At 29.2% G+C, this 25990-nt stretch overlaps 11 protein-coding genes across 11 annotated transcripts, besides 16 other annotated features; 6 read left to right on the top strand and 5 right to left on the bottom strand.

The window, feature by feature from the left end:
- Positions 1 to 32: 32 nt before the first annotated feature.
- Positions 33 to 67: a sequence feature (AT_rich).
- An 85-nt stretch (positions 68 to 152) lies between these two features.
- Positions 153 to 255: a sequence feature (AT_rich).
- A 73-nt stretch (positions 256 to 328) lies between these two features.
- Positions 329 to 414: a sequence feature (AT_rich).
- On the top strand, positions 413 to 1708 carry CMU_020330 (uncharacterized protein; the record flags this gene model as incomplete). Its single annotated transcript, XM_002142602.1, has 1 exon — positions 413 to 1708. The coding sequence occupies one exon, from the start codon at positions 413 to 415 to the stop codon at positions 1706 to 1708; it is 1296 nt and encodes a 431-aa protein (XP_002142638.1).
- Positions 1476 to 1511: a sequence feature (AT_rich).
- Positions 1709 to 1759: 51 nt separating the features above from the next.
- Positions 1760 to 4753, bottom strand: CMU_020340 (ATP-dependent DNA helicase, RecQ family protein; the record flags this gene model as incomplete). Its single annotated transcript, XM_002142603.1, has 1 exon — positions 1760 to 4753. The coding sequence occupies one exon, from the start codon at positions 4751 to 4753 to the stop codon at positions 1760 to 1762; it is 2994 nt and encodes a 997-aa protein (XP_002142639.1).
- A 189-nt stretch (positions 4754 to 4942) lies between these two features.
- CMU_020350 (DNA polymerase family B, putative) lies at positions 4943 to 8314 on the top strand (the record flags this gene model as incomplete). The annotated part of the gene is made up of 1 exon (XM_002142604.1): positions 4943 to 8314. One exon carries the CDS (start codon positions 4943 to 4945, stop codon positions 8312 to 8314), a length of 3372 nt encoding a protein of 1123 aa, XP_002142640.1.
- A 19-nt stretch (positions 8315 to 8333) lies between these two features.
- On the bottom strand, positions 8334 to 10397 carry CMU_020360 (prolyl-tRNA synthetase family protein; the record flags this gene model as incomplete). The annotated part of the gene is made up of 1 exon (XM_002142605.1): positions 8334 to 10397. The coding sequence occupies one exon, from the start codon at positions 10395 to 10397 to the stop codon at positions 8334 to 8336; it is 2064 nt and encodes a 687-aa protein (XP_002142641.1).
- Positions 10398 to 10765: 368 nt separating this feature from the next.
- Positions 10766 to 10799: a sequence feature (AT_rich).
- Positions 10800 to 10923: 124 nt separating this feature from the next.
- Positions 10924 to 10947: a microsatellite.
- Positions 10948 to 11815: 868 nt separating this feature from the next.
- CMU_020370 (uncharacterized protein) lies at positions 11816 to 13567 on the top strand (the record flags this gene model as incomplete). The annotated part of the gene is made up of 1 exon (XM_002142606.1): positions 11816 to 13567. The coding sequence occupies one exon, from the start codon at positions 11816 to 11818 to the stop codon at positions 13565 to 13567; it is 1752 nt and encodes a 583-aa protein (XP_002142642.1).
- Positions 12573 to 12606: a sequence feature (AT_rich).
- A 65-nt stretch (positions 13568 to 13632) lies between the features above and the next one.
- On the bottom strand, positions 13633 to 14991 carry CMU_020380 (uncharacterized protein; the record flags this gene model as incomplete). The annotated part of the gene is made up of 1 exon (XM_002142607.1): positions 13633 to 14991. One exon carries the CDS (start codon positions 14989 to 14991, stop codon positions 13633 to 13635), a length of 1359 nt encoding a protein of 452 aa, XP_002142643.1.
- Positions 14941 to 14969: a sequence feature (AT_rich).
- Positions 14992 to 15240: 249 nt separating the features above from the next.
- Positions 15241 to 15262: a microsatellite.
- A 268-nt stretch (positions 15263 to 15530) lies between these two features.
- CMU_020390 (RNA recognition motif. family protein) lies at positions 15531 to 17039 on the top strand (the record flags this gene model as incomplete). The annotated part of the gene is made up of 1 exon (XM_002142608.1): positions 15531 to 17039. One exon carries the CDS (start codon positions 15531 to 15533, stop codon positions 17037 to 17039), a length of 1509 nt encoding a protein of 502 aa, XP_002142644.1.
- A 78-nt stretch (positions 17040 to 17117) lies between these two features.
- Positions 17118 to 17137: a microsatellite.
- A 50-nt stretch (positions 17138 to 17187) lies between these two features.
- Positions 17188 to 17211: a sequence feature (AT_rich).
- Positions 17212 to 17232: 21 nt separating this feature from the next.
- Positions 17233 to 17922, top strand: CMU_020400 (uncharacterized protein; the record flags this gene model as incomplete). Its single annotated transcript, XM_002142609.1, has 1 exon — positions 17233 to 17922. One exon carries the CDS (start codon positions 17233 to 17235, stop codon positions 17920 to 17922), a length of 690 nt encoding a protein of 229 aa, XP_002142645.1.
- Positions 17923 to 18050: 128 nt separating this feature from the next.
- Positions 18051 to 18105: a sequence feature (AT_rich).
- Positions 18106 to 18160: 55 nt separating this feature from the next.
- Positions 18161 to 18188: a sequence feature (AT_rich).
- A 77-nt stretch (positions 18189 to 18265) lies between these two features.
- On the bottom strand, positions 18266 to 19561 carry CMU_020410 (26S proteasome regulatory subunit 7, putative; the record flags this gene model as incomplete). The annotated part of the gene is made up of 1 exon (XM_002142610.1): positions 18266 to 19561. The coding sequence occupies one exon, from the start codon at positions 19559 to 19561 to the stop codon at positions 18266 to 18268; it is 1296 nt and encodes a 431-aa protein (XP_002142646.1).
- A 203-nt stretch (positions 19562 to 19764) lies between these two features.
- Positions 19765 to 19799: a sequence feature (AT_rich).
- Positions 19800 to 19803: 4 nt separating this feature from the next.
- On the bottom strand, positions 19804 to 24240 carry CMU_020420 (myosin head family protein; the record flags this gene model as incomplete). Its single annotated transcript, XM_002142611.1, has 1 exon — positions 19804 to 24240. The coding sequence occupies one exon, from the start codon at positions 24238 to 24240 to the stop codon at positions 19804 to 19806; it is 4437 nt and encodes a 1478-aa protein (XP_002142647.1).
- Positions 20586 to 20617: a sequence feature (AT_rich).
- Positions 24241 to 24442: 202 nt separating the features above from the next.
- Positions 24443 to 24473: a sequence feature (AT_rich).
- Positions 24474 to 24785: 312 nt separating this feature from the next.
- CMU_020430 (phosphoglycerate mutase family protein) lies at positions 24786 to 25643 on the top strand (the record flags this gene model as incomplete). Its single annotated transcript, XM_002142612.1, has 1 exon — positions 24786 to 25643. The coding sequence occupies one exon, from the start codon at positions 24786 to 24788 to the stop codon at positions 25641 to 25643; it is 858 nt and encodes a 285-aa protein (XP_002142648.1).
- Between the last annotated feature and the right edge of the window lie 347 nt (positions 25644 to 25990).

The following is a 25990-nucleotide window of genomic DNA, read 5'->3' on the forward strand; positions in this document are numbered from 1 at the left end:
AACATTATTAATTAACTAAATATACTACTTCCTTAAATATTCAAAATAAAAATTACAAATTAAAATACTTTGGTTAAGATATATTAATTAGCTACAATTGGTGAAAAGAGCTATATATTATACATTATTAGTATAAACCAAAAAAGATATTGAATAAATTAAAATTTAAAATATTGGTATAAAATGATATATAAAAATTATTGAAATTATTTATTTATATTTAATCTTTGATAAAAATTAAAAAAAAAAAAATATGAGATGGGTGCTTTTAGAATAGTGTGCATTATTTTTGTGTGCATTTACGTATAAGAAAAACAAAGGAGTACCGAATTTATTTAAATATTAAAAATTAATGAGATTTAAATAATGAGTAAAAACATTTTTTAGCTTATAAATTATATCATAAAATAAAATGGCTATTGAACCATCTTTTTCTAGAATCATACAGAAAGATGATTGGCCAAAAAAGTATGATTTTAAGGAAGAAGTTTCACCATTATCATATAAATGTATAAACTCAACAATTAACTATAGAAATAAGACAAATAATGTAGAAAGAAGTGATAATTTAAATATATATGATAAGTATATAGATTTTGAGACCTTTATACATATTTATTCAAAGCTTATGTTAATTCTAGTCAAAGCTGAGAGTGGATATTGTAATCTTGACATAAAAGATGAATTAATGGAAATAAAGAAAATAAGAAATTTTAGTATAAAATTAGAAAGTAGTATATATCAAATGCTTGACAATTCTAAGGGTATATCTATTTCTAAATCTAATAAAGAGAAATATGTTATAAATAATATGAATATAGGAAAATCTATAAATGCTGAGACTATAATGAGTAGATTAGATTCACTTATTAAGTCTGTAGAAATTCTAACGTGTAAAGTGGAGAATTACTTCTTAAATGAGACAGAATCCCAGATAAATAATAATGAAACTAATGAAGATTTTGTGGTTGATGAATTAAATTTATCAGACATGAATTGTAATTATAATACTAAAGATATAACTAATCCAAGTAATCCGCATAATTTAGGTTTATCAGCAGAATTAAATATTAAATTAGATGATTATATAGATAAGATGGGAGAAATATTGAATTTTTTGTTAGCAAATTATCCTAAATCATTAGATGTTAAATACGACTTAATTCTAGATATGAAAGGCAGAAATTCAGATAATGGGACTCAACATAATGTAAATTTAGATAATGAATCAGAAGAATCTAAAAATATCAATAGTTCAGAAATTGATAATAAGAAGAGTTTAGAAATCCCTGAGGACTTGGATAAGAAATTGTCTGGTGGTAATATAAAAGACAGTGTGTTAGCAGATAAAAAGGTTCAAATACTTCAACATCGTCGTACACGTGCATCTATAGTAGGAAGTAATATGGCTCCAATAATTACAGCAATAAGTGATTTTTCTCCAGCACCACGTAGACATAATCGGTCACAAACAGTTAATAATACATATTTAGATAATTATTATATAAATAGTGAACATTTATTAAATATAAGGGGTCATACTGATAGAATAGCTACTCCCAGGTTAACAGACTTTTCAGTTATAAACAATCTTAATGAAAAGTCTAAAAGTTGTTGGATCTCCCCTTCTAAAGATCAAGAGGGAAGATGTCATATTCCAAACTTACTGCAAAGTGATATGAATGGTTACAAGAAAACACAAAAATAGATTTTCAAATAAATGAAATCAATACTTTTTATTAATTTCTATTTAGATTATCTAGAAACCTATTAAGTCCAATTCTTTGTCAAGATCTTCATGGTTAATTAGATCAATGGGACATTGATAAGTTAAACTAACTGAATTTGGATCTTCTATTTTATCATTTGATATATTATATTTGTCAACACAATTCATAAATAAGAATTCTCTAATTATTGAGAGAAAAGATGGGCCAAATCTTTCAAGTTTTTGCTTAGCACCCCATCCAGGAAGAATAGAGAGTTTATCTATGCTTGTTGGTAAGTAATTTATTAGATTATCAATTGCTTCTTTTGATGCAATTGACGATGTATTTGAAATTCCATATGAACTTGCCAAATTTCTCCTTAATGTCATTAGTTTACTTCTCAAATCTTTGAGGGATATTTCTGAAAATATGTCACAATTAGGTAAAGTATCACTTTGGAATTGGGATATATTAAATATAGAGAGGTTTTCAATAGATTCATTCTCAGTATTATGTGTAACATTGTCAAATTCAATAGATGATGAAATTTGACGTCTTTTAGTTGAACCCCCTGAGTTTTTACTATTAACTCTCTTTGATGCTAATCTAACAGTACTTTGTTCTGAGGTCACTGTTTTGCCACTATTTTCAAAGGAAAAGTTAGATAGAATATTTATATTTAGATTGTCAATTTTAGTGCAATTTCTTGCTTTTATGTTGTCTAATAATGGAGTTGGGTAAGTTGTTTCTAAGGTAATTGAAATTGAATTAAATTGTGGATTTTTTCCTAGTTCAAATATTTCGTTAGCTAAAGGGCCTAATTGTAAATTAGCCACTATAACACCACTATTAAATTGAATTACTCTTTCAGACAAGAACTGATTAATAACCATCATGTGAATAAGACGCTGAACATTCTCTATTTTCCATATTTCATTTTCATTAAGAATACCATAACATCCTCTTAAATACTCATCATTAAATTTACCCTTTTTTTTTTTCCCCTTCAAAATATCAATTAAGGAAGAAATTGTTAAGAAACCATTATTTTTTGGTCTTTGTCTAGAATATTCATAAAAATGTTTTATAGATGTTATTATACATTCAACAATTCCCCTCACTTCAATATTTATTGGTTGTTCAATTTTTAATCTGCGACAGTTATCACACTGAACTCTACATAAACCACCGAAAATTTCTCCAAAATGTCGAAGTATAATTGATCTTCTACATTCATATTGTTCTTCACAGTATTTTACAATACCTAATAGAGCATGTAATGAATTATCACCTCTATTTTTTGAATCATTATTACGTCTATACTTCTTATTAGAGTTTTCGACATTAATATCTGTAAGTGCTTGTAGTCTTACAACATCCTTATAAGAATAATATAAAATACATAAAGACTCCATACCATCTCTTCCAGCACGTCCACTTTCCTGATAATAATTTTCTAGTGATTTCGGCATTGAAAGGTGAATCACTAAACGTACATCTTTTTTGTTAATTCCCATTCCAAATGCAACAGTTGCAACCATTACCTGTTTTTCATCACTCATCCATTGTTTCTGGGCAATATTACGTTTTTCATCTTTCATAGACCCATGATAATAAGTGGCGGAGATTCCATTTTTGATTAATTCTTTGCAAATATCTTCACATTCACTACGACTGAGGCAATAGATTATACAAGTTGAATGACTAAACTTTGAGATTATTTCAGTTACTTCTTTGACTAATTTTGCTTTATTACCAATTTTTGGTCTAACCTCATAACGAAGATTAGGGCGATCAAATGATAATGCAAAAACCACAGGATTCACCATATTTAATTGACGTATAACATCTGCTAAAATATCACGAGTTGCAGTTGCTGTAAGTGCAACAATTGGAACATTGGGAAATTTTTCCCTAAGTCTACATAATTGTATGTAATCTGGTCTAAAGTCAAATCCCCATTGACACACACAATGAGCTTCATCAATCACAAATCTAAGTAATCGTGATTGATTATTCAAAGTATGAAGTATAGAAAATAGTACCTCAGAATGTTTTAGCTTTTCAGGAGTAACAAATAGGAATTGAGGACATGTTTGTGGATCTCCATTACGTAAGCTATTATATATTGCATTAACAACTTCCTTATTCTGATTGCTATTCAGTCCTGCACATTTAATTCCAAGTAAATTCAGTTGTTCAATTTGATCCACCATTAATGCTAGCAAAGGCATTACTACTACTGTAACACTCCCGTGTGGATTTTGAGGGATTAAACCTGGAAGTTGAAAACATAGTGATTTTCCACCACCTGTTGGCATCATTACAAAAACATCTCTTTGGCTTATTATTGCATTCATTATTTCTCTTTGATTTTCTCTAAAAGATCTATTGCCAAAAATTTTCTCATTTATCCTATATAGATCCGAGCTCCAATCAAATTCATTACTTTTCCAGTCTTTATCATCACTGTTTACCTGTATACAGCTAGTATGTCTATTCTCTATAAAGTTTGATATGTCCCTTATTTCAAAGTTATTTTGTCGTCCTGACCTCTTATTATTTGAATTATTTGAATTTGATACATATTTCTCTAGCTCAAGTCCTCTATTTGTATTTGATTTCCTTAAATTTAAACTAGTATTTTCATTAATAGAACAAGACTTGCTCCTACTTTTTTCTCGAGGTATTCCTGCAGAATTTTGTGAATCAATACTTATAGTACCTTTATAAGTACTATGTGTTGTTTTACCATATTTAATTGAGATCCTTTTCTTAGATAGAGATTCGATAATTGCTGATAAGCTCTTAGATCCCTTGATTACAGTACCTATATTATGATCTGTTTGTTCACAGGTTCTGATTGATATATTTTCATCTTCTTCTAAATTAGATTTCAAGGATTCTATACTTTCTTCTAAGCACTCATTAAACACAGATATCGAAGAACTATGTAACCATTGTAAATGGGTATCGATATTATTAAGAGCCGAATTTTTACTTTGTTCTACTTTATTATTAGAGGATTTAGACGACATAGACATATCACTACCTTATAAAACCATCAATATTAACGAATTTGTTAGTAAATACTCTAAAAGTATTCATAATTTTGTGTAATTTGGATCCAATTATAAAATAGCTTGCATCATGTATAAAAAGTGGGGCAGAATTAGGCGGGCAAAATGGAACCCTACTTGTATTTTATTACCTAAAAGAATTCACTATATACAATGCAACAAAGTACCGATAGATCATCAGTAATTGGGTTCACAAATGAAACTAAGCCTAGAGCACTGCAATGTTTTAAGCAGCATCTTAAAAGATGGGGTAGACCTTCAATTATATCTAATACAAGTTCTGGATCATATGAATTAGATAAATCTCTAACATCTCAAAATATTGATATGTGTATAGTGGATGTCAGATATTATAATGGAAAGATGCCTACTACAAGCTCGCCATTATATAATCAGTACCCATATAAATTACCTACAATGAGGAAACGATGTTCAAGTGAAACAAGTACACGGGCTGTAGAAGATTGTGAAGATAATATGAATGAACAAGATAAAAATACCAATATTACAGATAGTGGAGTAGCATGTGATGTTCCTATTATTCAACTCTTTTGTGTAACTAAATCAGGTTATAGTATATTAGTCAATGTGCATGGGTTTTTCCCTTATATATATTGCGAAGTATCAAATAAATCTAGTCCTAAACCATCAGCAATTGTAAAATCTATAGAACAACAATTAGGCAATTACTCTGAATATCAATCACGAGTTTTAGATGTTGAAATTTCAGAATTTGAATCAATAATGTATTTTAAGAAGAGTAAGGAATATTCTAATGATGGTATATCTTATAGTCCATCACTATTTTATAAAATAACAATGCTACTACCTAAGATGATCCCTACTTGTCGTTCATTAATAGAAAATGGTAATATAGATTGTATTCCAATAGCTTATGAAGCGAATATCCCATTTATTCTTCGATTCTTGATTGATAAGAATATTAGTACTGGTTCATGGATTTCTTTAGATAAAAGTAAAGTATTTTTGCGAAATTCAAATATGAGTGAAGTAAATAACTTAACTAAGGAAGTATATAATATGAGTGACCAATTAAGTATTAGTACAGTTCAAATTGAATTTGATGTATTTCCCGACTGCATTAATGTTTATTCAAGCTCAGGAGAATGGCTAACTCCACCTCCTGTTCGCATTTTGTCATTTGATATTGAATGTGTAAAAAATATAGGAACTGGATTTCCTGAGCCAGAAAAAGATCCTGTTATTCAAATTTCATCTGTTGTAACATATTTAGATTCTGAAGAGCCTATTTGCAATATAATATTTACTCTGAAAGAGTGTGCAGCTGTTGCAGGTGCTTTTGTATTATGGTTCGATAATGAACAAGATTTACTACTCGCATGGAGAGAATTTATAATATCTATTGATCCAGATATATTAACTGGATATAATTGTATTAATTTTGATATGTTTTATCTTTTTGAACGCGCCAAAATATTTGGCTTAAAAAACTTTTTTTACCTATCGAGAATTACAAGTACAAAGAGTGTGATAAAGTCTACTAGATTTTCTTCAAAAGCATTTGGTATTCATGATAGTAAATCGTTTAATATTGAAGGTAGAATATTCTGGGATTTATTAGAGAGTATCAGGCGTGAATATAAACTTAAAAGTTATACATTGAACTATGTGTCAACAACTTTTTTAAAAGAGCAGAAAGAAGATGTTCATTATTCAATGATCCATAGTTTACAAGAAGGTACACCAGAAACAAGAAAAAGAATTGCAGTATACTGTCTTAAAGATTCACTATTACCATTAAGGCTAATGAAGCATTTAAAGTTATTTCCAAATATTATAGAAATGGCAAGAGTTACAGGAACAACTCTTGATATACTACTAAGTAGAGGTCAGCAAATTAAAGTTACTAGTCAAATTTTACGTAAATGTAAATCACTTAACTTTATAATGCCAACCCTAAAACGGAGTGGTGAAAGTGTTGAGGATCAATATGAGGGAGCAACAGTTCTAGAACCAGTTAAGGGTTTTTATAAAGATCCTATTTCAACACTAGATTTTGCTTCTTTATATCCATCGATTATGATTGCTCATAACATATGTTATTCAACACTTGTGCCTAGTAATGATGCTGATCATTTATCTGATGATTTTAAGAGAAAATCTCCAGCTGGTCACACATTTGTCTTGTCATCAGTTAGAAAAGGGATTCTTCCCCTAATTGTTGAAGAGCTTATTTTAGCGAGAAAAAAAGCTAGAAAAGAAATGTCTGTGACAAAGGATCCTGTACTTTTATCAATATTGGATGGTAGACAACTTGCATTAAAAATATCTGCAAATAGTGTATATGGATATACTGGTGCAACGACTGGTGGTCAATTTCCTTGTCTTGAAATTTCAACCAGTATTACATCTTATGGACGCTCAATGATTGACTTTACAAAGATGGAAGTAGAGAAAAGATATAATATTGCAAATGGATATAAACACAATGCTACTGTCATATATGGTGATACTGATAGTGTAATGGTTCAGTTTGGAACAAGTGACATTTCCGAAGCTATGGATTTAGGCTTGAAAGCTGCAACTGAAATTAGTGATATGTTCTTATCCCCAATAAGATTAGAGTTTGAGAAGGTCTATTGTCCCTTTTTACTCATGAACAAGAAGAGATATGCTGGGGTTTTATATAAGAATTCGGAAACTTATGAAAAAATTGATTGCAAAGGAATTGAAACTGTCAGACGAGATAATTGCTTATTAGTTCAACAAGTTGCTGATATTGTATTAAAAAAAATTCTTGTAAACAAAGATGTTGAAGGTGCTAAGGAATATACGCGGAATATTATTGCCGATCTTCTTAGAAATAAAGTAGATCTATCTTTATTAGTGGTGAGCAAAAGTTTAGGAAAAGATGATTATACAGCAAAATTAGCCCATGTTGAGTTAGCTAAGAAACTCAGACAAAGAGATCCTGGTTCTGCTCCAAATGTAGGTGATCGTGTTTCATATATAATAATTCGTGGATCTAAGGGGCAACCTCAATATGATAGAGCTGAAGATCCTCTTTATGTGCTTGAAAAAAACTTGGCTATTGATACACAACATTATGTTGATACTATTAAAGCTTCTTTAATTCGTATATTTGAAGGTGTTATGAAGGATCCTGAAAAGTTATTTGTGGGAAGTCATACGAGATCTGTGACATTACTAAGTTCAACAAATAGTGCACTCTCTAGTTTTGTTAAGAAAGGTTTGCAATGTTTAAATTGTAAAACTTCCGTAAAAGAGGGTGCTCTATGTAAAAGTTGTATAAAAATAGAAAATCAAGTTAGTGCCTCTCTTATATGTAAATTGCGTGAATTTAGAGAAAAAGAAGTAGAGTACAATGCATTATGGACTCAATGTCAAAGATGTCAATCAAGTCTATTCCAAGACATAATTTGTACTTCACGAGATTGTCCAATATTTTATAAAAGAACTAAAGTAAAAAAAGACATAGCAACAATTGGTGAACAATTAGATAGATTTAAAATAGATTGGTAAAATCTGTATATATTGATATCTAATAACTTCGACCAAAAATTGTAAAGCTCTTAGCAAACTTCTTACAAAAAAAGCACTTTGTATTCTCTTCCAATAATGGTTGCTCAAGTGGAATGCATAGAGACTTCATTGCACCTGTCAAACCTGATGAGTCTGTAAAGTTTTGATTACTCATCTGTATACTTACATTTGTTGTCTCCTTCTTAATATCTTCTTCACATTCCACAGACTCACACCATGGTGCAAGTACAAGTTTCTTCTTGTTTAATAGAGGTATAACTTCACTAAAACTCTTTACTTGTACAATAGATGAATAAAACTTCTCTTTTGCTAAATTATACAATCTTTTCTGTAAGTCTTCTAGTAATTCAGGTATTTCTTTTTGAAGGCAACTAATAGGTATATCCTTCTTTGCCCTATTATCTCTTATAACAATACGTACACTCTTTGACTCAATGTCTTTTGGTCCAATTTCGGCCCTAATACAAACCCCCTTTACTTCCCAATGATTATATTTCCATCCAGGGGTATAATTTGGACGATCATCAATATGTACTCTAATCCCTTCTTCCTTAAGTAATTTTTCCACTTCTTCACACATAATCTTTTGTTCTTCTGTTATTGAACTCTTGAATACTATTGGAATTATCACTACCTGAATTGGAGCAACTTTTGGAGGTAGAATAATACCATTATTATCACCATGAGTCATTATCATAACTCCAATAGACCTTGTTGTTAAACCCCAAGATGTTTGATATACAAATTGTTTCGTACCTTTCTCATCCTCAAATTCAATTCCAAACATACTACTAAAATTCTGTCCAAGGTTATGAGATGTAGCGGCTTGAATAGCTCTTCCATTTTCAGGAATAAATCCTTCAATTGTCATAGTCTCATTAGCACCAGCAAATTTTTCAGATTCTGACTTAATTCCCTTAATTATAGGGACTGCTAATAAATCTTGATATATATCAGCATAATCATCAAGAATAGTCCTTACCATCTCTGTAGCTTCTTCATTAGTAGCATGTGCTGTATGACCTTCTTGCCATAAAAATTCTCTAGTTCTAATAAATGGGGTAGGTTGTTTAAATTCCCAACGTACAGCAGATGTCCATTGATTTAATTTCAGTGGTAAATCTCTATGAGAACGTATCCACTTTGCATAATGAGGATGTATTATGGTTTCAGATGTAGGTCTTATTGCAATTGGTTCTGCAAGATCTGATTCACCAGATCTTGTTACCCAGGCTACTTCTGGTGAAAAACCTTCAACATGACTTTTCTCTGTCTCTAATCTCTGTTTTGTTACAAATATAGGAAAATATGAATTTTGAACACCATAATTTTTAATCTTATTGTCAAATTTAGATTTTATTGTTTCCCAAATAAAGTAACTCCATGGCCTTAAAATATAACAGCCTGATACATCATAGTAATCAATCATCTCAGATCTTAAAATTACTTGTGAGTACCATTCTGCAAAACAAGTTTCTTTATTAGCAGTTATTCCAAGTAAATTTTCTCCAGATTGTGGTGACACAATTTGAGGTATAGTCTCTTTATTCGTTATATTATTTTCAACATTAAACCAATTTACACTCTTTCCACATGATTCAACAAACTTAACTAAATCATCAGTGGATATTGAAAAGCTCTCAGTATTTGTTAATGGATGTACAAAAACCTTACTCCCTCTTAATTTTTCATCAAAAAAAACTTCTACATTTGCACAATTCTCATTAGATAAAGCTAAGGGTGTTACACTACCAGGATATACCCCCAAGTTAGAATATAAAATATTTTCATCTGCAAAACGTAAATTTCCTGATGAGCAACCGAGAATTGGACCTAAATTCTTCATTTTAGTATTAGTATCATTATGAGCTGTTATAAGATATAAAATATCTTTATTCTTTGGTTTTAATACTAAATTTTTTGCAAATAAAGTATTTGTCTCTTCAGCTTCTTTCCTAAGTGTATTAATCATAGTCTCCATATTGGGGGTTGCAACGTGTTTAAATGCATCATAGTTTATTGATAATTCTTTTAACCTTATAATTAACTCTTTATAATTCATCTCAAATATATACTTCAAAATATATTAATTATCTAATAAGTGCCAAATTATTCTTCTTAAAAAGTACCAGTATATAGCTATATATTCTATATATTCTTCGTAATACGCGGTACCCGCGCAATATAATCTATCATAGTTCATACCCCGCTCCTTATTCATAATAATGTAATTTACTATATAGAGTTAAACAGTTGAAATAATCACAAAATATACTTAAGATTTCTAGATTTAATACATATATAATTAATATTCAGCTTAGTAGATTCTGTATATTATCCCAACTAGTCAATCTTATTATTATACGAACTATATAATACAATTATTATCTACAAATATTGTGATTTCTGGTTTATTAATATTGACCTTAGTTTAATAATAAATTTTGAAATTATATTATTAATAGTACCATTTATAATGTATTTGTAATTATTATCTATTGATTATTTCGTTATTATCTCTGATTATAATTAGGATAGTTATTAAATTAGATAAAATTGAACTCTAATTTATTATAAAGTAATATTTGATATATATATATATATATATATATTTTATGATAATTACATACATAAAATCTATAAGATCTTAAATTTAAGTAGTTATAATTAAATCTATTATTGAATACTCATTATTTATAGATATTTTAACTATTAACTGATTATTTTGCAATATAGATAATGATATAAGCTAATATCTAAGAAATTACTTAATTATAATATGAAATATAGGAATATAATAGTTAATATTATAAGGATAACTACTTGCTTAAATTAGTATTAAAATGTTTATATGTATAACGTCATTTAAGTTAGTAAATTACACTTTTCTTTAAAGAAATTTTATAATAGGCTTTATTTCTTATTTTGTAAAAGTTAATATAAATTTAATAAGGACAATAAGTAATATAAAATATCTGGAATTTATTTTGTGAACTATAACCTTAATTAGTATATGTACTAACCTTTATTGGAAACTTTATGTTCTATATAAAATATGTTATTAGATAGAAATTAATATATAATCTTAATCTTAATATTGGGAAACTTGATATTTAGGTATTTTATTGTCTATATTGTAAATATTTAATAAAGCTCCTAAATTGAGTATTAAGGATCATTTTTAATATTTATAACAATCTTATATAACCTTAGTAGTAAATATATCCGATATTTAGTACTTAATATATATTATACATTAAATATAAGGTAATAAATTAAACATAGAGGGGGGATTTTGAAATAATTTTTAGTATTGCCTAAGTGTTATAAAAATAAAAGTTGTCCTATATATAGTGCATTTGTTATGCTGTATCCACACAGAGACGCGCGTCATTTATAGATTTCTAATGTCTCACTCTTAAGAGAATTTTCGCAATATAATTTGATATTAAGTAAAATTTAGACTTTAAATTAATAATAATGCAGCAAGCTCTGAACTATTGGTCTAATGGTTTGTCAAACTTTTTCACTGGTATAGGCAGGAATCTAGAACAACCTGATAATAATTACACTCATAATGCTACAAGTGATACAAATTATGATATGAGATTTCAAAATTTTAATAATCACAATCATATACAAAACAATATACCGAATAATTTATATAGTATTCCTATTAATAGTGTGGCATTTAATACAGGAGGTTTTTATGGTTTTAATCCATATGATTTTTCTCAATTTTCTCCACAGATACCAAATCCATCTACTGCTGCTATAACTGCTTTATCAGGAATGAAACGGTTAATATCAGTTGTAGATATTGGGAATATAACTGCACATTATTATGATATTGAGAAATATGTAGGTTGTGGTGGTTCAATTAGATTTTTTCTTTTATGTAAACAAGTTAAACATAATTTTGTAAATATTCCATTGGATAGTGAAGATCTTCATCATGATTTAGAATCAGTTTTTGATGGGAAGGAAATTAAATATCATTTACCTGTTATAATACATCAAGATAATAATTTATTATATGAATTATTACCTAGTTTAAGATATCTTTCAAGGAAAATTGGTGAATATGGTATAGATGCATATCGTGACTATGTAGTAGATTTACTTGGAGAAAGGATTTTAAAGTGGAGAACTCAAATCTCACTTGTTATATTTGATAAGTTGGTAAAGGATATGTTAAATAAGACAGATAAAGATAAAACTAGTAATTCTGAAGATGAAAAAAATAGAAATAATAAAATTATAAATAATATGAAGATAATAATGAGTGAAATATTAGGTGTAAATAGTGAAGATATTAATAATTCTAATGATTTTTATTTAAAAGATTATTTACTAAGTCGCAGAGATTATTATTCAATGGCAGAATCAATATTATCACTTTACAAGGCAAACCCTTTTATTCCTCTCAAGAGTGAACTTTTTTTATCAAATAACTCAAAACCAGTAAATGAAGCTTTTGAGAAATATAATAATAAAAGTACATATTTCAATACTCCTAGTTATAGTGAAATCTTACTATTTAGTATTTTATTTGATGATATAAAGCTTTCAAATAGCCAAGATGAAGAATCGGAAAATTTGAAAATGGATAGTAATTTAATTAATGAATTTCCTCATCTTAAAATTTTATACAGTGTTATTATGGAATTACCTTTAATATCACAATGGAACCGTGAGGTTGAGGATATTATAAATGAAAATGGAGAAATATTCGGAGAGGATAATGAGAAGTTAAATAATCAGTCACATACTTCATTATTTAAGGAGAATGAGATAAAATCAAATAAATTAGTAGATGAAAGAAACAACAATATAACAGAAGATTATTCTACTATGCCTCATTCATCTAATGTTGTTACATATAAGTTGGCACCTCCAGTATCACAGGTTGTATTCCCAAATATAACCATAAATAACATGTCAAATAGTAATATGAAGGCTTCTCAAACACCAGGAATTATGAATACAAATTCAAAGGGTATAACATTTATACCAGAACATACTGCATATCGTAACAATACATTAGTAAATAATCAAGGAATACCTAGTTTAAAATCTAATCCAATATTAGGATCAACATTGAAAAGTCAACAACCAGTACCACAAATATATAATAATATTACATTGTCATCTAATTCTAATTTTAGACTTAATCAAGAACCATCACAGCAAACATACTACCCCATATTTAGTCAAACAGCACGCAGGTAAAATTAGAATTTATTTACTAGGATAGTATCAAATTTATTACCTTTAATCTCTCTTTTTGACTATATCTAAGTTGATTCAATATTTTCAACTAATTTATTTGCTGCTTGTGCTATAATCTCTTCTCTCATTTCAAGTGCAATAAATGCCTTTGGATCACATAAATATGATATAACAGTAGAAGCCATAGGGGATGAAATAAATTGGTCTTTATAAATTCGTCCACTAGAATTACCAGGACATATCATATCAAATATTTCATCACATATATATTCTAATCTTGGTATAGAATCAATAGAAAAAGTTTTTTCAATACAAATAGACATATCTTTCCAAAATAAGTTTATTATATCAACATCTATATATTCTTTTTCATTTAAATTTAATATATTCCAAAACCAACTTATTGATTGAGGAGTTTCCCTACATTCTAATGCAAATAGTAATCTCAAAATTGACTTTAGATTTAGAGCTAAACGAAAATTACCACTAGAATCCATTACAGTCTGACCATAGTAACCATGAACTTCAAATATACGAGAAATTACTAAATCAGGTATAATATATTCAAAATCTAATAATAATTGTTTTAATGTATCTGGAAAAAATAATAGATGAAATCTTTTTTTCCCAAAATCATCAACTCCTGGTATATCAATACGATGACCACGAAATTCCATCCATTCAAATAATTGAAATAATATTTGAGGATAAAATGGATTATTGTCACTTTCATTAACATCCGCATTACGAATTTCAAGAAATCTATAAAATGTATCCGATAATATTAAATCTTGTATACTTAACTTATTCCCCTTAACACCACAAAAAAAAAAAATTCTTTCAGTTACATAGTTAACAAAGAATTCTATAAATGATGAATTATTGTTACATAATTGAGTAACCGAGGAAAATTTAGGATATGAATTTTCATGTATTAATGAGATTATCCAATTACTAATATCACTACGTTCTATATATTCATTATATGTATTCAATAACCCTAATTCAGCACGTATTTGAGATGTGTATAAAATTTTAATACAGCAATTTATAAACTTTGTAGGAGAGATAAATCCACTACAATCTCTTAGTATCTCTGCATATATTGATGGATTAAAAAATTCTCTAAATATTGGGGGTGAAAATTTTGCACATCTTTTAAATTCTTTATAACGTAAAGCAATTCCATTAGAATATGATTTAACACGCCTTTTATATAATATTAAGCAAAGCTTAGGTAGAGATTTACTAAGATCTTCCCAAAATGATAATGATTGATTCATAATATCATCACAACGAAACAAATAATTATTTAGTGCCATTTGAACTGCCGTTCTATGCAATAATTTCTTAATAGGGGATGATTCACAGGGTTTATTATTATATAATATTGATAAATTATCTTCCAATGTAGATTTACACATAATGGAGTAAAATTAGACTTTTTTTTTTTAATTCCTCTACCAAATATTACATAATAGATAAAGTATATAAATTGGTAAATATTGTAACATGAGTATTTGAAATAATTTAACTGTGTGGTTAATATACTACTATGGCGCTGTACATATATTTAGGTACTAGAATCTCATTAGTAAATATATTTGTAAAGTAGAATTATTAAAGTATTTAGTAACTATTAGTATAATATTGACAGTTACTATTAATATTGGTTTTTTTTTTTTTTTTTTTTTTAAATATCACCTGTTTATTATTTTCTTATAATCTTATTACATTTAAAATTACAAGACCTAGTATAGTTTGGAATATATTTGAAACATATACATTGCTTTAATAGAGTTAAATTTATTCATGTTAATATAAACAGAAATTTTGGATATTATTTGTAATAATTTTTACTCCAAGCAGTAGACTAATACTTTATTGTAGTTGACCGCTGATATTATCCGATAACACTCCTTTTTTTATTTACTAATGAAATTATGAAGTCCAATATAACCTGATGTTTCAGAGAGACGCACCACTTTTTGAATCTTATCACACTTTGCAATATGTGGCATCATCTGCATCACAAAATTCTGAGTCATATAATAAACCAACTTATTATTTGAATGGAGTAAGTCAGATTAATAATAGAGCAAATAATGTAAACTATTATGAAAAAAGTGATATGGATACAAGTTTATTACCAGGAATGACTACTGTATATGTTGGTCAAATTCCCTTAAGTATTGCAGATGTTTATATTCGTCGTCTTCTAAATGAATGTGGCCGTATAATGAAATGGAGTAGATCAGAAGATCCCACAACAAAGAAACTCTCATCTTTTGGACTTTGTGAATTTGACTCTCCTATTGGAGTAATTAATGCTGTTAAGGCTTTAAATGGTCTTGAAATATGTGGTAAAAAGCTTTTAGTTAAATATCAACATGGTATTGATGCATTGATAACAAAGTGGAATAATAATAGAATAAGTGCAATGGTTAAAGAACGTGGAGGTGACTGTACTATTGAAACAATTTTAATGGAAATTTCAGCTGAAGATACTCGATTACGTTCTACAATTCAAAAATTAGTAAATATAATAGCTCAAGAATGCTCCTTTGAGCCTGATATAAAGTCAAATAATGAAGGTACTACAAAAGGTTCTAATATTGAAATTTCGACTTGTTTAAATATGAAAATTCTTTCTGATAATTATAAAGTAAATGAAAAAGAGATTTATAGAGAGAAGGCATTTCTTGAAACTCAAAAAGAATGTTATGTAATTTGTAGAGATCTGGATATGTTAAGATATAAAATAACTAGGGATATACCAGGATGTTTTCATAATAAACTTCCAGATTTAGAACATTTTCTTTTTAATATGCTAGAAGAGAATTTTGAAGATTTGGATGATAGAAATTTTGGTCAGGTATCATTGATAATAGATATGGATTTAGAGAAAATTACAAACAATAAAGAAACTTCTTTTTATAAAGAAGATGATAAATTGTGTGATCTATATGGTTTGAAGGATTCAGATAATGTTGATAAATCTAAAAAGATTATCCTGGATATTCGCAAGTTGGATAGTACACAAACTTTAAAGTGTGATAATATAAAGTGTGAATATTTTCAAGATCCTTTAGATTTTCCTAGCAATTTAGAAAATACAGATAATACTTGTGACAAAATTTTAGAAACTACTGATAAAATGGATAACTGTAAAGGACTAATAGATAATAACTTATATTCTAGTAATTTCTTTACTGATGCATTATACAATTGGGAACAACTTTTAGAAAATACATTAATTGATAAATATACTTGTTTTATAAAAGATCAAATGTCAATAATTATTGGAGATTCAGATAGTGAAGCTTTAGATATTATTGTTAATTTTATTCTTGGTCAACTACGTAATAAAGTAGGGTTGCTCGAACTTTTTAAGCTTTTAAGTGATCTAATTGATGTAGAAGCTGAGCCATTTCTTAAGATTTTGTATAATAAACTATGTGAAGATGGTTAATATAACTTGGTAAATATCTAAACAAAATTGAGGGATTGTGTGTAAATAACACTGTGTGAAATAGACTTCTGTTAATACTTTTTTTTTTTTTTTTTTTTACAGATCCAAAATAAAAATAAAGGAATATAAGGTATAAGGAGATATAGAGAAATATTAAAAAAAAAAAAAAAAAGTATAAAGAAGTCATTTTTATATGGCAAAGGAGAAACTAAGATTTGATATTAACATTGCAGCACTTTCTGCAAGTGCAGGTGGTATTCTTTTATTAATGTTAAGTATTTTTTTACCATCATGGTTATATAATCCAGCTGGACGTAGTTTCTATCCATATCCACGTTACTGGGGCCTTTTAACTGTTGTTGGGCGCAGGATACAATCTCACAGTGAAGTATGGGAAATTGCTTGCAAGACTGCAGCAAAACTATCTCTTGGAATTGATTGCATTTCACCATTATGCCTTTGGTACTCTTATAAATGTGATGCATATAGAATAGTTAAAAATATATCCTATGGAGTAGCAACAACATTCTCAATAGCATGTGGAATGATAACAGGTGCAATGGTTTGTTCTCTACGAAGTAATATTTCGAGTTTAAGATTTTCAACTGCATTCAGCTTCATTGCATCCCTAATATGTAGTGTAGCTATCGGTCTCTATACTATTTTAATGGATCAAGCATTCTCAATCATTAATAGTGCAGGATACTATCCTGTACCCCAACCTAGTACATCATATTCAATTGCTTTAGCCGGTATTTTCCTTTTACTTGTTGCATTTATTGCCTTTGCAAATAGATATAGAAGAGTCAGAAGCGAGAAGGATTTCGAAGAAGATACATGGTATCAATATCAACAATTAAAAGGAGAATACTACGGGTATTAGTGACAATATTCTTCAGAATTATTATATGTGACTTAAAATTATTGTAGAGGTTAAGTGTAATATATCCATTATGAATATAAACTTAGACAATATCAAATATTAGAGTATTGGAACTAATATTTCTTTTGAATAATTAATATACTTTTAATGTGAATATAAATAATAAATGTAAATATATATTTACTATAGGTTTGTAGATTTGTAGCTGACGAGTAGATACGATATATATAAACCTAACTATTATTACTATTTATTATTAAAATATTGGTATCAGTGTAAAACTAACCATATAAAATGGATTTTAGTTCTTAAATTCTTAAAGTTCAATTAGTAGATATATGCATTAATTGTATACCATATATTTAGGGGTTGCTGAGAACTTTTTGTAGCCACGTACGACTTTATTTATAGCTTCCAATAAATCTTTTTCGCTAATACTTTTTCTTCTAGCACGAATTGCAAACATCCCAGCTTCCGTACATACAGATCTAATATCTGCACCAGTACAGTTCGGGCAAAGACGAGCTAGTAATTCAAATCTTATATCACGTTCCATGTTCATAACTCTTGCATGAATCATAAATATTTGTGTTCTTCCTTCCAAATCAGGTAGACTAAATTCTACTTTTCTATCTAATCTCCCAGGCCTTAAAAGTGCAGGATCTAATGTATCAGGTCTATTAGTTGCCATAAGTACTTTGATATTTCCCCTTGCATCAAATCCATCTAGTTGATTAACAATTTCTAGCATAGTTCTTTGAACTTCGTGATCTCCATGAGCACTTTCTTCACCTCTAGCACCACCAATAGCATCCACTTCATCAATAAATAAAATACAGGCTTTTTTACTACGGGCTAACCTAAAGAGTTCTCTTACCATACGTGCCCCCTCACCTACATATTTTTGTACTAATTCAGAACCAATAACACATATAAAGCATGCATCAGTTCTATTAGCTACAGCTCTAGCAGTCAATGTTTTTCCAGTGCCAGGAGGTCCATATAATAGAACTCCTTTTGGTGGATCTATACCCAATTGAACAAACCTCTCGGGGTGTAATAGTGGCATTTCCACAACTTCTCTAAGTCTTTCAAGTTGTTCTTTAGCACCGCCAATATCATTGTATGTGACATCTGGTTTATCTTCCACAGTCATCATAGCAACTGATGGATCTATTTTTGGTGGTAATGGTATTTGAATCTTGTATTTATTACGGTCGACTCCAACTCTCATACCTTCTTCTATATCTGTTGGTGCAACTTTATCACCAAGTCCGACGACATATTTTGCCATTTGTTTAATATTAATGACATATTTAGCTTCTTCTGTACCTGGATCAATAATTTTTGTACAGCGAGCTACTTGTAGTGGCTGTTCCATCTGCATCATCTGTCTATCTGCAGCTAAATCCCATTGTGGAGGTGGTGCAAGGCCTGTATCTGATTCTCTAACACTATTTAATTTTGAAATAGACCGTACTAAATCTTTTACTTCCACCTCAATTTGTCTTATTTGAGTAACATATGGACCCAATCCGTACTTTCTCATTATGTCAATATCAGCCTGATCTAGAGGTTTTGGCTCATCTTCATTATGATCCTCCCTGACCTGAGTTCTAGAATTAGGTTTCACGACCATATTTTGTTTTTTCTAGTGTTAAGATACTGTATAACTATAAAATAGCTGAGTTCTCTCAGTAACACTTTTGATAGCGCTAAATATCCCACAGGAAAAGAAAACGTGGAATTAGCGCGATTACTTTGTAGATTGAAACGAGGTAATATACATTGATGTCACTAAAATTATAGTCAGCTATTATGATATAGTTAGTTAACTATAAGTAATATAATATATTATATCTAGTAAAATTTTAATAGATTCTATGGAGATATATCTGAGTCATTCAAATTATTCACTATTCTACGATTATATCTTTCTCCCAAAGGCTTTTTTGGGGTTATTAATGTCTCTTCAATCACATTAATACTTTTCCCACGATTTTTTACTATGTTTGAGGCCTCTGAGCTATAAATTATAGAGTTATTTTGGTTATTCCCTAAACCATTATTACGTTGTCTACGTTTCATAGTTGCTTCAGTAAAGTGTTGTACATCATCTAAGCATGCAAGCAATTCATCTCTCTCAGATCTTAAAATTTCTAATTCTTTATTTGATTCTATTAGTGCATATTGAGTTGCCTCTAGTTGCTGTGCACAATTTTCCCATTCAGACTTCACTTCGTTCAAACTAATATCTGCAGTATTTCTCAGCTCTGCAAGAGTTGATCTTAGTGCCTCCACTTGAGTTGTTTTTTGTCTAAGCCTATTTAATACTGTACGTACTTCTTCTTTAAGGGTTCTTCTTTCAACAAAAAGTTCAAGTATTCTTCTTTGGAGAGTTGCTTTGTCATCTTCAAGAATTTCTAGATTTTCCTGTAAATTATGATTAACTGCAACTAAATCAGAATATTGTTTCTCTAATATAGATCTCCTATCACCTGCATTTACTGATAGTAAATTATCCGGACACTTTGGAGATGAATGATCTGTATATTGAACAGTTCCATCAGATGTTGAGAGTTCCCACATATTAACTACTGACAAGTCTGAATCTACATTACTTTTTGACTTCTCAGTAAGATTTTCTATTTGTGATGTTAGGGATATATTTTTATTATTAATAATTTGATATTTTCTTTCCAATTCCTGAATCTCTGATTTCAAGTTTAAATTTTCTTTTTGGTAATTTAGACTATCCTGCTTTATTTGTTGATAGTCTATTAATTTTTGACTTAAAGATTGTTTATATTCTTCGAAATCTGCTAGCTTGTGTTGAAGTTTAGTTTGCACTTCTCTATATCTCTCTATTTCCTTCATACAATATGCTCTTTCTTGTTGTCTATCTTCTAGCTCAGCTGAAAACTGTTTTCTAAGAGAAAATAAATCATTATCAGCTTGTTCTAACATTTTTTCAGTATATTGCACCCTATTACGTTCAATTTGTAATTCTTGTTCTAATTTCAGGATCTTTCTTGTAAATTCAGACTTTTCTTGAGTTAATATTTCGGCAAATTTACTTGTTTCAGCAGCAGCTGATGATTCAGTAAGTTTGATTTTATATTCAAAATCACTAATGATTCTGCTATTTTCAGAATCTTTTACTTGTATTTCCGACTCAAGGAGATATATTTTAGATTCATATTGTATATTTTTTTCCTTTAGTAATGCTAATTCAGCTTTGGTATCTGCTAAGTTATTTAAAACTTCCTTATAATCAAGATTATCTGAATTGGAAATATCGTTATTTTTCTGAATTTCCAATGAATCTAGTAGTTTCCATAACTTTGAAATATTTTCAGGGTATTTATTTATATTTTCATCTTGATTATTCTGTACTTCTAATTTTTTACTATTACATATAATCTGGTAGTTTGTAAAGTTCTTTACATTTACTTTAGTTTCGTCACTAATTTGGGAATCTGATTTTTCAGCACTCTGAATCTTTACCTTTCCAACATGATTTTCTACTTTTTTTTTATCAAGTAACTTTCTAAATGCTTTTTGTATTATAATTGCTGCATTAATACGTGGTGTTAAGATATTGTTAATATAGTACATTCTTTCTTTGAAACCTCGATATGACGCTTGAATCTTAATTGAACTCTTCTTCAAAAGTAAGAAGTGTTTTCTACTTCTATACATACGCCAATAAGATGTAATACGAGTACAATAATTTAACCATGTTTGTGATACACGCCTTTCTAGCTCAATTTGAAGGTAATCTCTAATAAATACTTGAGTTTTGCCTATTTGCCATGAATATCTCCACATTTCAGGGTTCTGGTTGATTTCTTTGATTTCTAATTCTTTTTGTAATTTTTCCAGGATATTTTTACATATTTGTACATAATTTTTTGCACCTGTAAAATCTCTTGAGTCTATATTAGGGTATAATAGCTTGTACCTATTGTAAAACTCGACAAACGTTTTTCTTACACTATAACCAGATCTTCTAATCCTTATACTTTCCAGCATACCTGCACATCTTAACTGCCTTAAGACATCTATGCTATCAAATTCATGTGCAGACTTAATGCTATTTGGTTTAATACAACGTACATAGCTTGGTATAGTAGAATTTAGTATATCTAGTAGGCCATTGAGTTGTTCTCGGAAGGCTCCACTCACTGTTGTTAATATTCCTTTGGGTCTGGAAGAGGTACCAGTTGATACTGTAACTCTATCGCGACTAATTAGATTTCCTGCACCTAAAGAATCTATTGAATTAAAAAGTTCAATTAGAATTGGGGATTTGGATGCCTGTAAAAGTTCTAAAACATCTATGTGTAACTGGTCACGATTCTTCTCAAGAAAACCATATACATTATAAACTACCGCACCAGCATAATGTTGCACAGCAAATGTTCCATTTGCCATTTTGGTTGGTTTGAATATAATATCACAATGTGGCACATTACTTGACTTATCATAAGTGGATTTACTATTAACTTTAGGGTTAAATGGAGCAGCTATATTTAATATTTTATTCAAAAATGATTGATCACTTCCTTGTGGCATAAGACACTCTGAATCTAAAATTGGAAATATCCCATTTGGTTTCTTTTCTAATGAGTCAATTATTACTTTATTATCAATAAAGTCTATATGAGCCCAATCAATACCTTCTTTATTGTAAACTTGTTGTTCTGCTTGAAACATTTGATGGTTAAATTGTTGTTGTAATTTCTCATTGCTAAAGTTAATGCAAAATTGTTCAAAAGAATTAACATCAAATACTTCAAAACCATAAATATCTAAAAGTCCTATTGAACGACCTGAAAAAGATGTTTTTGGTTTACCCATCCCTATTCCAGATGGATCCTTTACAGAGATATTAAAGTCTGTTGATAGTCCACATGCCATAGATTTATTAATACGATATACTAACCAATCAAAAAGTTTCGTGTATATAGCCTTTGCCATTGCATCTCTTGTATGGTATACAGCATCTAGAGATAGAGGCATATATATAATACGATTAGTTTCGGGGTCTTTTAATCTTTTACATTGAAATATACTTAATAGTGACTCCCTTGATAGCTTAAACAAATTTAAAACTAATTCAAAACTTTCAGTATAATTAGAATCAATTTGTGGAAATTCATCTCCAGATTTTTTTACAAACAAAATATTGCATAAATGTAATATACCAGCACAAATTCTAAATATTTCATGCTGTTCCTCCTCACATATTCCAATACACTTTAAACAATTAATTACTTCATGCATTTCTGCAACATCATCTCTTCCTGGAACCTCAGTTGAAGTTCTTAGTACTAAAAAATCCTCTACATCTTTTAATTTCATCTCATCCAGTAAGGTTTTCGGTAAAATATTAGATCTTACTGCACAGGAGCATAAGCCATAAAAAATGTGGTAGTTTCTCTCACTATCTTGTTGAAAAGTTAGTCTACATTTTTCAAGAAGATAGTTTGAAATAGATGCACCTTTTAATTTACCAGTGGCATCAAAGAAGATTTCAATAAATTTCCCAAACCTAGAAGAATTATCATTTCTTAAGGTTTTAGCATTACCAAAAGCTTCAAGAATAGGATTACTTCTTAAAATAAGACATTCAATAGAGGAATTATTTGAATAATCCATAATATTTGTCGATAGAAATGATAACTTTCCAATATAGTTAGAAGTAGGAAATAAAAAGGATAAATCTTCTGGAGATTTATGTAAATTTGCAAGATAGCATAATATAATTTTCGTTGCTTCAGTTTTACCAGCACCACTTTCACCAGTAATTATAATGCTTTGATTTTTTTTATAGCGAAACAAAGCATCATAAGTATTTTGAGCCATTTTAAATACATGAGGTGGTAGTTCACTTGAATCAAGACTTGAATCTACATTATAATCTCTAGTGCTATTCCTATAAAGTTGAAATGTCTTATGACCATAAAGATCGTTTATAGATTTGTAAGGGTTAATGCTTATAAGAATCAAGTCACCAATACACGTGTAAATCTTGTCTTGGTAATATCTAGTACGGACATTATGTAAAAGAGCTCCTTCACAAAAATCACCAAGAGTAATTAGATTTGGTACTCCTGCTAGACTTGATTCATCAACAGGATGTTTATCTTTGTGATCATCTGTTATATGTACTTCTAAACCATCATCAACATAAGCAACTAGCTTACCTCCCTCCATCCTTTGGATCCTGGCAGGAGCCCAGGCTAAAGTAGGATGAGATATCCAGACTAGATTCCCATTAAGAATCCATTGATCAAAGCTCTTATTGCTCATTCTTTATTTACTTAATAGCCAATATTATATTTAGGGCTAAGGCATGTCGTGATGGACAAACCGCCAAAGTGGCACTTTGTAGACACCGATCGGTAAGCTCTTAAAATGGCCACTTACTAAGGATAGAAAAGATACATGGTAGCTTCTTTACTAAAGTAGTTTCGTCTATAATTTGATGTTATAGGGGACTTTGGGCCTTTTCTATAAATGATATTATTATATTATTATTTATAGTGCACTGTGATGCACCTTCGTAATGTTTGCCTCCCAATGAACATGGGGAAATATAATCAATAAATCCTACTTGAATCTAGAAATGCAGCTTTTAACATATGTATAGTTGGAAGTAAGCACTAATTACACAGGCTACTATCAATTTAGTGCACTAAGATAAACCTATGATACTTATTTTTAGATCTCTTACTTAGAAATAGAATTATATTAGAAGTTTAATTTTAGTAGAGGATCTACAAAAGATCTACAAGAGATCTAAAAAAGATGTCTGCAGGGAATTACAGAAAACAAAAGTTTTAAGTATTTTACTGATGTATTGGTATTTCATAAGGCATGCTGAATCCACAAATAATGCAACTCTCAATGATGACACAACAAATGATAGTAGCGAATTCAATAATAAAAGGGCCCCTGATCCTAGTCTTACAGAATTAGGAATTAAACAAGCAACAAGAACAGCTGAGGTTTTATTATCTGAATCTAGCTTAGTATGGATAACTCATGACAATAATATAAGGAAGCTTAAATTGGGTATGCCTAAATTTAATACTATATATTGCTCACCTTTAAGGCGTTCTTTAGAAACTGCATTTCTTATTCAGAAGAAAGTTAACTGTAAAGTTATAGTGTTGAAAGATCTTTGTGAAGTTGGAGGTGTATTTCATGGTAAACGTCTATATTTACCTGATATGAATGATTCTATATATTGTTCTGGTTTGTCACGTAGCGAAATATTAAAGCTATACCCTGACTTTGAATTGGAAGACAAAATTACGGAAAAGGGATGGTGGAATCAGCCACAGGAGTCAATTAAATGTGCCTTAAGTAGGGCAGATAAGGTTATAGAGTGGATTTGGTCAATTAGTAAGAATGATCTACAAGTTCACGACAAACTAACAGACTCAGCATCTATACTCATTACTCACGGCTTATTCCAAAATATACTCATGAAGAAGCTACTTTTAGGTAAAGGTGTAGAGATATCACCAAATGAGAAGTTAATCTTTCCATGTGATAACTGTGGTATTAGTCAGTTACTGTTTTGTCCAAATACTACAGAAGACAATTCAAAGAGTGATGACAATATAGTTGTATGTCTTAAGTGGAACTCAACAGATCACTTAGATCCCAAAATGCGAACAACAGTAAATATAATAAAACGAAGATAGCAATTATATTAATTCCCAGTACTACTAAATTATTTAATTCAGCATATTTATAAATATTGCTAGTCTAGTAAGTTGTAGATAAGGCGCTATAATTTAAGTAAGAAGTTAATACGTGTCACATAGGCGCTATTGTTTGAGACGACAATAATGCCATAGACGAGTTCAACTTTTTTGTTTCAGTCATTCATTACCTATACCTTACTTGTAGCGCTTATTACCCAATAAACGAATTTGGTATATTTCTTGTTGTAATTCCATTTCATTTTAAGGTAAGTTCAAGTGTTAATATCACTGTCTTTTTATTATGATACTTGAAAATTTATATTTTAAGGGTGGTATCTACTCAT

This window comes from Cryptosporidium muris, genomic scaffold, assembly GCF_000006515.1.
Source record: "Cryptosporidium muris RN66 scf_1106632373441 genomic scaffold, whole genome shotgun sequence".
NCBI lineage: Eukaryota > Apicomplexa > Conoidasida > Eucoccidiorida > Cryptosporidiidae > Cryptosporidium > Cryptosporidium muris.